At 44.8% G+C, this 15,510-nt stretch overlaps 1 protein-coding gene across 1 annotated transcript; it reads right to left on the reverse strand.

The window, feature by feature from the left end:
- Nucleotides 1-14,555, reverse strand: COPS7B (COP9 signalosome subunit 7B). Its single transcript, XM_061637538.1, has 7 exons — nucleotides 14,350-14,555; nucleotides 8,470-8,646; nucleotides 7,544-7,619; nucleotides 5,099-5,187; nucleotides 3,418-3,620; nucleotides 3,180-3,285; nucleotides 1-1,334 (listed from the first exon to the last, which is right to left on the reverse strand). Exons 2-7 carry the CDS (start codon nucleotides 8,629-8,631, stop codon nucleotides 1,176-1,178), a joined length of 795 nt encoding a protein of 264 aa, XP_061493522.1. The 5' UTR covers nucleotides 8,632-8,646; nucleotides 14,350-14,555; the 3' UTR covers nucleotides 1-1,175.
- Between the last annotated feature and the right edge of the window lie 955 nt (nucleotides 14,556-15,510).

Here is a 15,510-nt window from a genome sequence, read left to right on the forward strand (position 1 = left end):
TGAATTTCAAAGCTTTTTTTAATAGAAAACAAAACAAACCTTCTAACAAAGTCACCTTCAATTAGTCCGTAACAAATATCAAATAAAAAATAAAAGGCTGTAAATTCTCAAGCCTCCCAACAAATGTACAAACGAAAAAGGGGAAAGGGGGTGTCCAATACAACCAGAAAGGGGTTCAAGTTCTGAAAGTCTCGCAGAGGCCAGAAGGGGACGCCTCCTCCTGCCCTCTGCTGGGGGGGGGGGTGTTTCCAGGGCCAGGAGGTCAAGATGGGAACCTCTCTTCACAGCGCTCACTTACACCCAAGGAGGTTTTTAACACGTTACACTCAAAAAGGTTTCAGGAGGGGAGAATCTGTGACCATGGAACACACACACGGAGGACGCACAACTTCAGCAACAACCCTGTCTCTTACATGGATGGCCAGGAAGGGGTGGGTGGGAAGCAGCGGGAGACCGGAAAAGCAGCTTTGCCCTTCTAGCTCGGCTCCCACCCACTCCCAGAGCTTCCTCCACTTCAGCGCTGTAAGACACGAGAGCTTTCAAAGCCAGCAAGGGGCTCCTGGGCTGCAGAGGTCAGCAAAGCGGGTGGCAAGTAAACGCAGCCCGGCCCCCAGCCTTCCCAGCATGAGGTAGAGAGTTGCACCCTAAGATAAATGTCCTGGAAGGAACAGGGGGAAAAGGAAGGTAGCAACAAGAGCCAATGCCTGGGCTTAGGAGCACGGCCTTACCTTTGGTACGTGGCAGAGCGGGAGGCTAAGAAATCCCTCCCTCTCTCCTCCTGCTAACTCTCTCGGCTGGAAGGCAAATCTCGCTGCCCTGGGATCCACATTGCTGAGGAACAGGGCAAGGGATGAGCCCAGGAACCTGCTTGCAAACGGCTGGGAAACAGGCCATGGCCTAACACAGGGACCTCACGGGAACCGCGCCTTTTCTCCCGTGTCCTGCTCCCACATTTGAGAACAAACTGTACCCTCCTGTTCCTCATTAAAAAAAAAGCGCCAGCGCTGCAAGGGCCACCCTAGGTGACAGTGAGCTTGGCAGTGTCCCTTGCTGGTTGAAATCTGGACCCACCTGGGTCCCCCAGCCTAAAGAACCCAGACTGGCCCAGAAGCTGCTGGAAGGAGGAGTGGGAGTCCTCCCAGGGTCCAAGCGCAGCCCTCCTGTTGCTGCGGGCGTCAGTGACGACTGGAGACCAGCCCCTTGACCTTGGACGTCTTCTTGGCGGGCTGTCTCTGCTCAGTGGGGGGAGGGCACTCCCGCTCCGCCAGCTGCTGCTCCATCCCCTGGGGCGAGGAGGAAGCGGTTGCTTTCAACGTCTTCTTTATGTTCGTGACCTGCGGGAAAGGAAGTGGGATGGGGGGAGAGACAGAGAGACGCACGCAGCAAGTTTATTGGCGAGTATGAACCAGCAGGACATGCCCATTCCTCAAATGCCAGCTCCCTGGCTAGAACGTTACAGGCGAAAAAGCCCTCTGGAATCTGCCCATTCACACACACAGAGCTCTCGCTCACTCGGACAGGCAAAGAAACAAGGGAGGAAAGGAGCGGCGACCCTGGCCTGATCCAGACCTCCCCTCACTTCCTTCCCTCGAGACGCTACAGAAGGAAGGGAGGCTGCTCTCTCTCCGGACTGGCTTCAGAAGGCCACAGCAAAGGACAGGAGCACGCAGGTCAAGGGGCTGTCAGAAGCTGTCTTAGATCAGGTCAAACTATTTAGCCACCTAGCCTACCATAGTCTACTCTGACTGGCAACGGCTCTCTGGGGTCTCAGAGGTATTTTCCCATCACCGGATCCTTTCAGGTGAAGATGTCAGAGACCGGGCCCAAGACCTTATGTGTGCAAAAGATGTTCTCTACCACTGAGAGGTGGTCTTCCCACTGAGCGTCAAGTCTTCCCTTTCTGGCCACCACAGCCGAGAAGAACACTCACAGCTCCAGCTACCTCGGGCAGGTAATGTCTGTTGGGGTGTCCAGCCCAGGAGTGCCTTTGCTTACCCTATCTGCTGCTGTCACTGAGCTCCTAGTTTGCAAGTGCATCTTGGAAGGCACATCATATTATAATTGCCATATCCTCTGGAAAAATGCTTCTTTTTTTTTGCTTGAAGCGTTAATTCCATCACCACATCTTTGGCGGTACAGTGGGGGGTTCTTAGTGGCCTCCTGTCCCACCTTCCTGCTCATTCCAGGTTCATCAGTAGCCTTTGCCCTGACTATGTTATCATCTTGTTTTGGCATGATGCATGCATGGCTCCCTATCAAAGCATCCTGGGATGCTGGACATCTCAGGAGGACAGCTTGGCGTGGCAGGTGTAGAGCTTGTGAGATCCGTTTTCTTTATAAAGATGAAAACTCATTTGCTCTGCAAAAGCCACCAGACCCGATCCATCTCCTTCTCACTCCAAACATTAGGAAACAAAGAGCAGAGGGAAGATCAGGAGTTCAGATATCTGAGAAACGTGCGGCAACAGTAGTAGCACTTGTTGCATTAGAAAAATACGGGGGTGCAGGGATATTAAAAACATCAGGAACTCCACAGAGAGAAAAGGAAACACTATTGCATACAGGGAGAGGACAGGAATTAAGAGGACTGTGATGTTGTAAGCAGATCTGAATGTTTTGCAGCAGCGATGTGTGGAACCTGTGGGGGCCCTCTAGATATTGCTGCATTCCAACTCCCACCATCCCTGACCACTGACCATGCTGGCTACAGCCCCGCAACATCTGCAGGGCCCCCACAGATATTCCCCATCCCCATTTTGCAGAGATGGATTCTAGAGGAACAGAAGCGTGCAGCCGCTTGCATTTTGCCACACTGTTGGGTGAACAATACAATGTTTGAGAGGAAACATCTAAGGGGAGTTGTTAAGGATCACTCTTTTGTCACAGTAGTTTCAGACAGTACTGTGCTGCCCTCTAGAGACCAGAAGCCTAACAGGAGCCTTCCTGAGCAGAATTATTAAACTTCAGGATTGATTTTAGACATCAGTTCTTGCAAAGCCAAAGTACGGACATCTTGCAGGCTTGTTAGAGGAATGGCAGAAGATTTAGAGGAAATGAGTAAAGAAGGCAAGGGAAAATCTCAATATTTGTGCATTTCCTCAGGCATGCTTGAAAAGTGAGGGCTGTTGCTTGCTCCTTGCCTTAACAAACACAGCAATTCATCGGGTCCGATTACCTACCTCTGTCTCTACCTGCTGCTGGGTTCGGTTGTGGTTCTCTTTGTATTGGTTGGCTCTAAGCACCTGCTGTTCAATTCCTAACAGAACCGCCTCACACCCGTCACACCTGTGAACACAATACTTGGGACAGTTAATGTCAAACAGATGGCATGAGGGGGAAAGTGTGGTTCTACCTAAATTGGGGAGAGGGAAAGCCTTGGAGCCTGGGGGTGGGGGAGGCTGCCATGTGGCAGCTTACCATTCATGAAGAGTCTTAATGATGTTGCTGATGTCCTTCCTTTGGATGTCCCTGCCGATGCAGAAATCCACTTCTAGCATCTGGTTACGCTGATCCAACTTCCCTTGGATGATGTCCGTGTAAACAGCTTCAATGATCAGATCTTCCAGCTCCCGCAAGTTCCGCATGTCCAGGTCTTTCAGTAACACTGCATAAGGAATGCACTGGGGGCGGGGGGGAAAAGGGGAGTCTAGGTAAGAAGTTGCCACTCCAGGACACAGACCAATAGGCCCACCCTGGATCCAAGACCAGAAGATGCTGTGGTTCAAGGATACAGTCAGGGCCACTGGTTCACTGTTTTACAGGACAGATGCCAACGTCTACTTTTAACAGCTTAGATCAGCCTTTCCCAACCAGTGTGCCTCCAGATGTTGTTGGCCCACAACTCCCATCTTTCCTGACCACTGGCAATGCTGGCTGAGGCTGATGGGAGTTGTGGTCCAACAACATCTGGAGGCACACTGGTTGGGAAAGGCTGGCTTAGATTGTTAAAACTTAGTTGCTCTAACAGTGGTACAGCACCTGTAGCACGTCAAGTTATCTGTGGGATGGGGAGGGAGATTAAAAAATGCTGCAGCTGAACCACTGGTGCACTGCAGTACCTCTTTCCCTCAGCAGGAGATCTGCAAGTAGGAAACAGCCTTTGCTGCAGGATCAGTGCTTAGAGCAGCAAAGTCAGCCCTGCTGCCCAGCAAGAGAACTGAGTGATGACCACACCAACAGGAAGGCAAGCACACTCACACTTGGAATCAGAGCTACTCAGGTGCAGCAGAACACGTCCCCATTGTGCATGAAGATCTCCACTTGTTGCCCCACCCACCGGATGGCTAGTATGCGGTGGGAGTTGGCCAAAGGGAGAGGACATTTAAGATGAGGGCCTGAGTTGAAACGGCTTGAGAGAAACTGAACGAAAGAGCACGGCAGGCTTTAGATATAGCAGTGCAAGGACACATCATCAGTTATTCTGCTGGGGAGCACCAGGGGGTAGAATGCCCCTCCCCTTATTGCTTATGCAGCTGCCTAAGTAAAGTCAACTGGAAGACAAAATACTACAACAGCCTCCTTGAAATGCATGAAGGGGCGCTGCAGCAGTAGCACTTGCAACACCATATCCAGGGCTAGCCCACTACCATGCTGTGTGGTAATCCATCTGCTGTAGCCGATGGAAAAACTGCTTTAGTCCTTGCTTCATTCAGAAAGACCTAATGGGGCAGGGTTATTATTCCCATTTTGCAAGGAGAGCGCCGGGATGACATGGAGTTTGCCCACAGCTACCAAGCGGTCCACAGCCAAGGTTAAGATCTGATGCGAGGGAGTTACAATTTGGGAGAGATAGCAAGGAACAAACAAACAATCAAGGCCTCTGATTACTGCAATCCCAACTATCAAAGAAAGGTGAAGTGATTCAGGCAGGCATGTTCCAGTTCAACAGGTGCACTCTCTACTTCCCTCTGATTGTTAAAAAAAAGCCAATGTTTCATGACCTAGAAGTCTTTTCTACAGCCTTTGTCACTCAAGAGCAACAGAAGCCGGCAGCGCACTTTCCAAAAGCTGATGTATGCATGCATGTATATATACACATGCACTATATTAGGAAGTTCGTCTCAAAAACTGGTCTTAGTTAACTGTGCCAATACTTTACCTTCATTCTGGAAGCTAAGCTGACAATAGTTAAGTGTTTCAACTTGTTCTTCTGGACTCCCGTTAACTCTGGCAGGTTATTCTTGTTTGCTGTTCAAGATATTGAAGAAGAAAAAACCCTTCAGATTGTGTTCCTAAACTGAATCACCAAACACTTTTTGTTGATTTCACACATTTATGAGCTACATTCTTTGCCAGACGGAAGAGGTCTCCCGTTTCCGGGTAAACACTGGCAAATGGAGGCGTATGGGATGGCTATCAAAATACCCACCTCTAAAAGGCGGGGCCAGACTTCTCCAGCTTAATACCCTCCCGATGTTTTGAACTACAACTCCCATCAACTCTAGCCAGCATGGCTAATGGTCAGGGATGATGGGAGTTGTCCAAAATGTCTAGAGGACATCAGGTTGAGGAAGGTTCATTTTACTGTGGTCATATACCGATAATCAAAAAGAGAAAACAAGAGTGATGAGGCTTCAACTCTCCTTAAGTTGCAAGCACCTGCAAACCGACAGAGGAGGGCACTTTGTTCCCAGCAGCCGCTGTTTCTCTTCACGTTTTGTAGCCAAAAAGGTGGCGGGAGCAGTATGACACAGGGTGTGAACTGCTGGACATCCTTAAGAGAGCAGACAGGCACCGTTTGAAAGCTCACATGCTAGAAATCCACAAAAGGCACAAAATTCACAGATATCATACAAGGTTGCTGAACTATTTCTATTCCCTCCATCGTACTTCACAGGAGCCCAATATTTTAACTACAAAGTAACATGGCAACAAGGGAGAGGGCCTTCTCAGTGGTAGCCCCCAAATTATGGAATGATTTCCTTGATGAGGTGCGCCTGGCGCCAACACTGTTCTCTTTTCGGCACCAAGTCAAGATTCTCCTCTTCTCCCAGGCATTTTAGCAAGAGTTTTTAAATTGCTTTTAAAAATGTGTTTTTAAATTTATATATTTGTAAATTTTTAATTGTCGTAAACCACCCAGAGAGCTTCGGCTATGGGGCAGTATACAAATGCAATAAATAAATAAATAAATATTGGCATGGTATCCTCAGCTGGGCAGGTGGCCCACCCTGACACACAGAACCAACTGCCACAAGTTGCTTTGAACACGTGGGAACGATACATGGTGTGTTTTTACAAGGGCTATCCCTTTAAAAGATTTCAAGCAGAACGTATGGCAACTTTAGAAGACTCAGACAGTAAATTTTGAATGAGGATCAAGTTTAGGCACAACTTATCGGCAAGGCAGATTTTGTAACAGGAAAATTCCTAATATTATTACTCTTACGATGTCCTTGACATTTCAGAAGCCGGGGAGCTGAAAGACTTTTAGGCCTAGGAGAAGCCGTGCACTGGGAACCAGTTCATGTCACAGCAATGCAGCTCAGCTGGATTGACAAATGGCTTCCAATGAAACATTTGAAGGAGCCAAAGGACAGTGGCAGACCACGTGCTTTGCATGAGGAAGGTCCGAGGTTCAAGCCCTGGCAGCATCTTCAGTTACGAAGATCTGAAGCAAAAAGGCTTGGGGGGAAATGACCTCAGAAGACTTGCAGAGCTGCTGCCAGTGAGTGCAGGGCCAATACTATGACTCAGTCAAGTAGCTTCACTTGTCTCAATTTCTCTAGAGTTAACTGTGTCTAAGGCATAGAGCAGAGTACACCATTATTATTTACAAAGTGCCTGAAAAGTTAGGTCCTGTACAATGAAATACTTCAGATCCAAACAGGACGGGGAGGTAAAATCAGTAGGGAGGGAAGCGGCAGGGTTCAAAAGAGATCACAGGGAGAAGAGCAGAAGGCAGACAGGGGGAGGAGAAAAGGTGGACACAAAGCAACAGATAGAAAAGACTGAAAGGAACCGTGATAGAAACAGGACATCCAGCTATCATTGTACAGCAGCTCAGATGCTGCGCAGCTCCGGCTGCTGCTCCTCCTCCACTCTCAGGCAACGAAGAGATCTGCAGTACTGCAGGGACAGGAGTAAGGAGTGCACAGTGAGACAACCAATGATCCAATTGCCAGCAGTCAGGGAAATGAGAAGGGATGAAACACAATGGGAACTGTGTAAAGAACCTTATGATAACGGGGGTGGTGGGGAAGGAGAGAGAAGATACATTACCCCAGAGTAATGCCACATGTCAAACAGCCCTAAAGTACTTATGCTTCACTATTTTATGTAGCTCTCCTTGAGACTCTTTCCGAGACGGAACAAGGGATAGAAATCAAATACATCAGAAACACTCTTGCTAAGCTTTCTGCGGTTTTAGAGATGAGCTCCATCCGAAAAGGACTGAAATTCTGCCTGCAGGAACTAGGGCACACGATGCAGTCTTTCGTGAACTTGACTACAGAAGAGACTGGCCCAGCAAGAACCAAAGACGTAATAATGCCTCCATCCATCCAGGCTAAACACGTTCTCTAGACCTCCAGCTGCCTCTTACCTACATAATCCGGGTATGTTCCATAGGCAAAGAGATTTAGCAACTGGAAATAAGCAGCATTCGGCCCTTCAGCAAGCTGCAGATGAGAAAAGAAAAAGGAAGAGGCCTGTTAAGAGTGCTACTGATCCACAGCCAGAAGTGTTAGACTATTCCAGAGGTTATCAAATTACAGGATTGCAAGCTTGCTTAAATCAAGGAGAGGGCACTGGACAAGGGTAGCTGCTTCAGCAAAGGAGCTTCCTGCTTTCTGGGTTCAGAGCAAAACCTTACAAGTGGAAAACGGTGCCCCTAAAGCAGCCTTCCAGAGTTTTGGACTACAACTCTTGTCATGCCTGACTATTAGCTATGCTGGCTGGAACAGATGAAAGTTGTAGTCCAAAGCATCTGGAGGGCACCATGCTGGTGAAAGCTGCCCTAGAGAAGAGATGCCACATTCACTGTGCTTCACAGATCCTTCTGACATGCCCGCTCGCAGGCTGCTGCATGATCAGGAAGGCCTGCATGGCTGCATTTGAGTGATCACATCTCAGTTTAATAAGCCGATCTATGAACAATTATTTTGGCCATGAACGCAGCCTCTCCAAACAAGTGAGTGAACAACCAGGAACACTACCAATTAACCACAGCTTGCAACTTTGCCCAAACTGGGGACTATAGTTAATGGCTTCAGAACAAGATAAGATATTAAGCTACCCCCCACCCCACATCCCTGGAGCAGAATGACTTGGGCAGAGTTTGCTTCCACTTGCCACAAATTCTGGCTCGTCATTACCTCCAAACCAGAGATGGTGATTTAAAACAAATTCTAGTTGGTTAAACAGGCTTGCTGCATACTCTGTTTTGAAGCTGGCTTGTTTTGAAGCTGATCAGAGTTTGTAGGAAGACAAGGCCAAGAAAAGGACAATACAGACAATCTATACACTCACCTCTTGCACATTTGTTAATTCCAGTAGCTCCCCAAAGACATAAACCCCAGGGGCCTCCAGGACTTGGTTGATGAGAGCCGTCAGAGCCGATCCATTAGTGCCTTTGGCTAATAAAATAAACTGCTCAAGGAGATTACAGGACGGTTTCTGTTCCCCTGCCATTCTAGACTCTTTAACCTATTCAAAGAGGAAAAGTGTGTAATCACTACTTAAGCATTGCTCAGAAGCAATATGAACGTGGCCAGAATGGCAAATGTGTCTCAGCTTTGTTTCCTGTTCAGAAAAAAAAATGTAATCCAAGAGAAAAGAGAAGCTTACTTATGCACAAAGCACACGGCCTTGAAATTAAAAACAACAGTTCTGTACATACCTGCGGAAGGCTGGGAAAAAGGAGACAAAGAACATGACTTATTGAGGAGGACTACTCACTTTATTCAGGTAAGACAGCTGGTGCATCCTTGGGAGCAAAGCGCCAAGGCAATCTTTCTGTCAACGCAAGGATTTCTCCTTGTGCGACTGAACAATCTCTTCTCTCCCCATGTGCCCCCTAAATCTGTTCTGGGGGTTTCCCTAACCATCCAGAGCAGATTTGGGGATGGCATGGGACACACACGAGGGGAGGAGAGGGGGGGGAATCCTGTTACATTACCACTAATTCTAGCACTAGCACAAAAAGTTAGTTGAATACTGCCCTATATCTAAAGGTCCAGAGGGCCTTGAAACAAAAACAGAATTATACATAACTAATTGCAGAGTGGTTCCCAACTCCTGATGCCTATATAAACTCCCTTTCCAAAAGAGCACATCTCTTGAAAACCCAACATGACATCTTCATGAATTTTCACACATGGGCCTCCAATGCAGTCAGGCAAGAAAACATCTTTCATCTCAGGCACTAAGGCTGCGAACCAGTACAGAGTAAAAATTAAATGTACTGCCTTCAAGTCGATTCCAACTTATGGCGACCCTATGAATAGGGTTTTCAGGAGGTTTTTTTTTTTTAAGTTGTTTTTTATTGATTTTATAGTAATTTAACATGAATAATATAATGATACAAAAATACATCAATTTAACTTTAATTACCTCCCCCCTCCCCCCACTTTAGAGCCAATTCCTGTTTTGATTCGGTTTATGTGCTATGTTATGGAAAGTATATTGGTAAGTATTGGTATATAGGTGATTATTGTAGTGAGTAAAAATTAAATACAATATTATCATGAGATGGTTTAAAATTGTAGGAGTATTATTATTTGTTTAGGAAAACCAGATAGTTTTTGCAGATGAAGAAAGCTGGGTATGTAGGTCTCGTTGTGAGGTGTATTCCATATAGTTCCACCATACTGACATAAACAATACCGGTTTTGCTGCACCTCTTAGAAATCGAAGATGCAGCGTGATTTTGTCCAATATAGCTATCGTCCATATTTTATTGAACCAGATCTGCAAGTTAAGTCCATCTTGATTTTTCCAGTGTTGTAATATTGTTAGTCTTGCTGCTATGAGAAGTTTACATAGCAGATGTTTTGATTTTAATGTTTTGTTTTCATCTTTGAATAAAGATAATAAAAATAGTTCCGGTGTTAAGTGTATTTTTTCTTTCGTAATGTTGTTAAGTTCGGTATGTACTGAAGTCCAAAATTTTTTAATCTGTGGACAGCTCCACCATAGATGGAAGTATGTTCCTTTCTGATTGCATCCACTCCAACATAAGGGGGATGTTGATGAAGATATATGAGAAAGTTGTACTGGTGTATAATACCATCTGTGAATTGTTTTCAGCATAGTTTCTTTATGTGCTGCAGAAATAGTTTTGTTGTGTTTAGAATGAAAAATTGAAGACCATTCAGATGTTTCTAGTTGATATCCCAGATCTTTTTCCCATTGGTTTTTCAGACCTGTTAGTTTTCCCATATCAATTTCTAGTAATATTTTATATAGATTAGAGACTATTCCTTTACCAGAGTGACCACTATCTAGTAATATTTTCTCAAATTGTGTGATATTTTTAGTAGCATTTGTTTTGATTTGAGGGTCCTTTAAGATAGTTTGTAATTGGTATGTATGTAACCAATCTAAGTTCCAAGATGGAATATCAATTTTTAGTTGTTGAATAGTGATTGGGTTACCTTGTGGAAAAAAACCCCTCAATCTAAAATATTTTTTCTCCTCTCCTATTTCTATATATTTTTTCAAAAAATCGTCTCCTGCTTTCGGGTAAGCAGGTAAGGGAGTTAAAGGGGAGTATATTGAAGATAATTTTAATTGCCATTGTTTCCAGATGGAGAATGTGGATTTTGTATATGGATTGTTAATAGTTTTAATCCATTTGTGGTTGATAGGTAAGAAGGGTAGATTCAAAATCTTGCCTTTCGATAACATATTTTCTTCTAGTCTAATCCAAGATTTGTTTGATTTCATTATGATGAAGCTAAGTTGGCGAAGTTGAAATGCTATGTAATATAAATGTAAATTCGGAAGACCCCAACCTCCAGAATTTGTGTGTGTGTAAAAGGATGTCATTGCTAGTCTTGGTCTTTTATTTTGAAAGATGAAGTTATTTATTATGGTTTGCCATTTGCGAATAGTAGTATGTGTGATAAGAATAGGGAGTACTTGAAATAAATAAAGAAATCTGGGGATTATTTTCATGTGAACGGTCGCTATTCGGCCTAGTATGGTTATATTGAGTTTTTTCCATTTATTGAGATCTAGTTTCATTTTTCGTATTAAAGGGTAATAATTAATATAAAACAGTTTTGATGTATTTTTGGGAATCAGGACTCCCAGGTATCTAAAAGCAGAGTTACATATATTAATTCCCAATATTTTGCGGGTGATCAATTGGTCTTGAGGGCCAACATGAAAAAACATTATAGAGGATTTGTTGAAATTTATTTTAAGACCAGATATTTCTGTAAATGTTTCAAGCATCAGTTTAAGTGTTGAGGCTGATTGTGATGGGTTTCCTAACATTAATGTCATGTCATCTGCATATAAATTTAATAGATGTTCTTCATCAGTTTTATTAATTTTATAACCCTGTATTTGAGCATGTGCGCGTAATTTCATGGCTAGAGGTTCCAGAGCCAGAGCAAATAGTAATGGAGAGAGAGGACATCCTTGTTTCATTCCTCTTTGTATTATTATGGGGTCAGAATCCAAATTATTAGTGCGAATTACTGCAGTAGTGGTGTCATATAATCGGTTAATCATTTTTAGTATCCTATTTCCTAATTTATATTTATCTAGTACTTTAATTAGGTAGTTCCAGTTTAAACAATCAAAGGCTTTGTATATATCTAAGGATAAAATACCTAATGGTTTTTTGTTTGTTTTGGTGTGATATATGATGTTAAGCAGTCTTCTGATGGGGTCAGATATATGTCTTCCTTTAATGAATCCTGTTTGATCTACATGAACAAGATCAGTTATCATTGAATTGATTCTGTTTGCTAATATAGAAGTAAATAATTTTTGATCTTGATTAAGATTTATTGGGCGATAGGATTCCACTTTTGATTTATCTTTATTTGGTTTAGGTATAACTATTATACGGGATGTTTTCCAGGTTTCTGAGATAATTCCACCTGACCAGATATAATTAAATAATTGTGTGAGGTGTGGGGTTAATATGTCTTTGAAGATTTTATAAAATGTGCTATTAAAGCCGTCTGGTCCAGATGCCTTATTGTGTTTGAGGTGTTTGATTGCCGTACAAACCTCTTCTGTTGTTATATCTTGGTTTAGAAGTGTTTTTTGAGCATCTGAAAGACTGGGTGGGGAAAAGTCAAGGAGAAAATTGTGAAGTTCCTCTGTTTTGATAGGTGTGGTATTATATAGTTTATTATAAAAATCCATGAAGCATTTATTGATTTCTTTAATATCAGAGGTCATGTTCTCTGGGTTTTCAGGAGGTTGAGAGGCAGTGACTGGCCCAAGGTCACCCAGTGAGCTTCATGGCTATGTGGGGATTCGAACCCTGGTCTCCCAGGTCGTAGTCCAACACCTTAACCACTACACCACACTGCAAGTAAGTCCCATTGAACCCAAAGGAGCTTTCTTCTGTGTAGTCATGTATTGGATTGCAGCCTAAGACTATTAGTTGTTTGGAGTCACCTATAATTGTAGATAACCATTTCAACCACAGTACCCGCTCACATATTTAGCCTTTCATGTCTCACATTGCTTGGACTAGAGTGCTTGGGCAGGAAAAGGTGAACTGAGATCAGCCTAAATGAGTAAGGGGAAAATGATTAGCTAACAGGCCAGTTAAGGGTCTATGCCCACAAAACCAGCACTAAATAAAGAGCACAGCAAAATGGCAGAATTGACATTGACAGAAGGATGTGAAGTGGAGACACTCCAGAATGTTTTTTTTAAAGATCTGAGAAGAATTCTTGAAGGCCTTGCAGGGCACAGGCTTGAACCACTACACCTGCCACAATATATTGACCTGAACATTGTTTTTGCTTCAAACTGTTCACTAGTCATGTTAATCAGTATTTTTGTTAAATTAACTTCTGAGTGTTTTTAAAGACCCATTCATGGGAACAGAAGGAAGAGACAGGCTGCGAGTCATGAATGATGGGAGATAGTTGGGGGAAATTACATTAAGGAAATCCAACAGTGAATAGTTTCTCATTCACATACATTGCCATCCTGTGCAGGTTTACTTGGAAGTTCAGTGCCTTAAGACTGTAATCCAATGCACACCCACTAGAAAGCAGAGCTTGGAAAAGTTACTTTTTTGAACTACAGCTCCCATCAGCCCAATCCAGTGGCCATGCTGGCTGGGGCTGATGGGAGTTGTAGTTCAAAAAAGTAACTTTTCCAAGCTCTGCTAGAAAGTAATTCTGATTGAACATGCTTTAGGATGGCACAACTAGGACAGTTCCTAAGCAAGCCACACCCACCAGTGGAAGAACTGCCTACCCACCCAGTTGCAGGTTCAGATTAATCCTGAGTCCAGCGGCGCCATCAGAGCAGGATTTTTTTTTGGGGGGGGGAGTCCAGGGCTCCACTCAACAGAATGAGCAGAAAGGGCCTCAAACACAGCAGAGGTGGTTTAACACTTTTAGAAGAAAATTACACACCATATATTTAAAGCCTTTCCCCAAAGAATCCTGGAAACTGTAGTTTGTTAAGGGTGCTGAGAACTATAGCTCTGTGAGGGGTAGTCTACAGCTCCTAGCATTCTTGGAAGGAAGTCATGTGCTTTCAATGCATAGTGTGTATGCGGCTAAGGTAAAACACTTCACCATCTAAGGGAGAAATACATACACCCCAAAACCATTAAATCCAGATTGTAAGATTATCTACCCGCATCACAGCCTGTGCCTCTATTCTGAAAAGGTTCAAGTCACCCCACAGGCGAGGAAAGGCAAGATCCTTCCCCCCGCCAAAAAAAATTGTGTGCATTTTCGGTTGAGAGCATGTTCTCAGGTAAGGAGAATAAATCCCCTTACAGAGCAGACATTTAATATGCATTTATAAGCACCATCTGTAGATGCATATATACAAACACACATGCATACATATTATACCTACACATAACACACATATATTATTTATACACACACACCCACACACATGAGGGAGTTTCTTATTGCTTAAGCACCTAACGGAACCGGGCGCTGCAGAGGGTTTTCTGGAAAGGAATAAAGGAAAGTGGGTTGGTTGGGGGAGGAATGGGAGGAGGGGCGCTCTTCCTTTCTCCCTCACCCCCCCCATAGCCTAAGCTGAGCGAGGCGAGGGGCGGGAGCCCATCTTCATCTCTGGGGAGGGAAGTGGGGCAAGGAATGCTATCCCACCAACCCACGCGGGGTCACGACCTCCCTCGCTCCGGCTATGGGGCCGCTCCCTGCCTGCCGCAGCCCTTACCTGGCAGTTGCCGCTGCCGCCCGATTCGTTCCTTCTTCCGCCCGCGCCGCACCTCAGGCCGCCATGACAGCAACGAGCGCTCAAGCGGCGGCGGCGGCGGCGGCGGCAGGGGCGCCGGCAACAACGTCACGCACGCGCGTTCGACGCCTATGATCCGGCGAGAAAGCTGGTTCCTGCGCGCAAGGGTTCCGCCTGCGAACGGTGAGGATGGGTTTCCAGGGTGCGGCTGGGAAAGAGGCTCGTGTCCTCCACCCTGGGCCGCCTTCGTACCCTCGTAGTCGCCTCGCAGAGGCCTTCTCCGTGTCGTATCGGAGTTTGCGCATTTTGAGACTTCATTTCTATTTCATCATCATTATTATTTAGTTTGTTTTCAAAGATTTATATGCTACCCTTCTTCAACACTGATGTACAATTTACAAAATTCCGAAACAGTATACGACAATGTAAACGTTTGTTATTAAAAAGGATTTATATAACTTTTAAAAGCACTTCACAAACATTTTAAAAAAGGAAATAAAGCATCCGTAAACTGATGCAATCCAAATGAACCAAACGCCTCATCAAAATTGAGGAACACTCTCAATAGTGTGATCCTATGCGTCAGATGCAAGTCCCATTGAGTGTTGGACTACAACCTGGGAAACCAGGGCTGGAATCCCCACACAGCTGTGAAGCTCCATGGGTGACCTTCGGCCAGTCACTGCCTCTCAGCTTCAGAGGGAGGCAATGGGAAACCCCCTCTGAATACCGCTTACCATGAAAACCCTATTCATAGGGTCACCATAAGTCGGGATTGACTTGAAGGCAGTCCATTTCATTTTCATAGGTAGAGGATTGCGGCCTAAGAGCACTATGATAACTATGTGTGCTCAGAAGTTTACCCTACTGAATTTAATGGGGTTTTCTCCCAGGTTAAGTGTGGTTTGGATTACAGCCTAAGGCTATATGCCTTTGGAAGAAGAAGGCATTGAAGTCAACTGCCAAGTAAACAAGGGCACAGGATCCAGTTGTAAGTGGTCTTGAGCCCTGTCCTGTGCAGAGTGAGGCCAAACTAAAGCCTATTCATTCCGATGGATTTAGGAGCTGCCTCTGTACGGTGTATGATAGTTATTAGAAGTAAGTCTGAAGTCACCTTGTGAGCAGCAGCAGCAGCAGCCCATC

Source organism: Rhineura floridana, chromosome 7 (genome assembly GCF_030035675.1).
Source record: "Rhineura floridana isolate rRhiFlo1 chromosome 7, rRhiFlo1.hap2, whole genome shotgun sequence".
In the NCBI taxonomy this organism is placed as follows: Eukaryota; Metazoa; Chordata; class Lepidosauria; order Squamata; family Rhineuridae; genus Rhineura; species Rhineura floridana.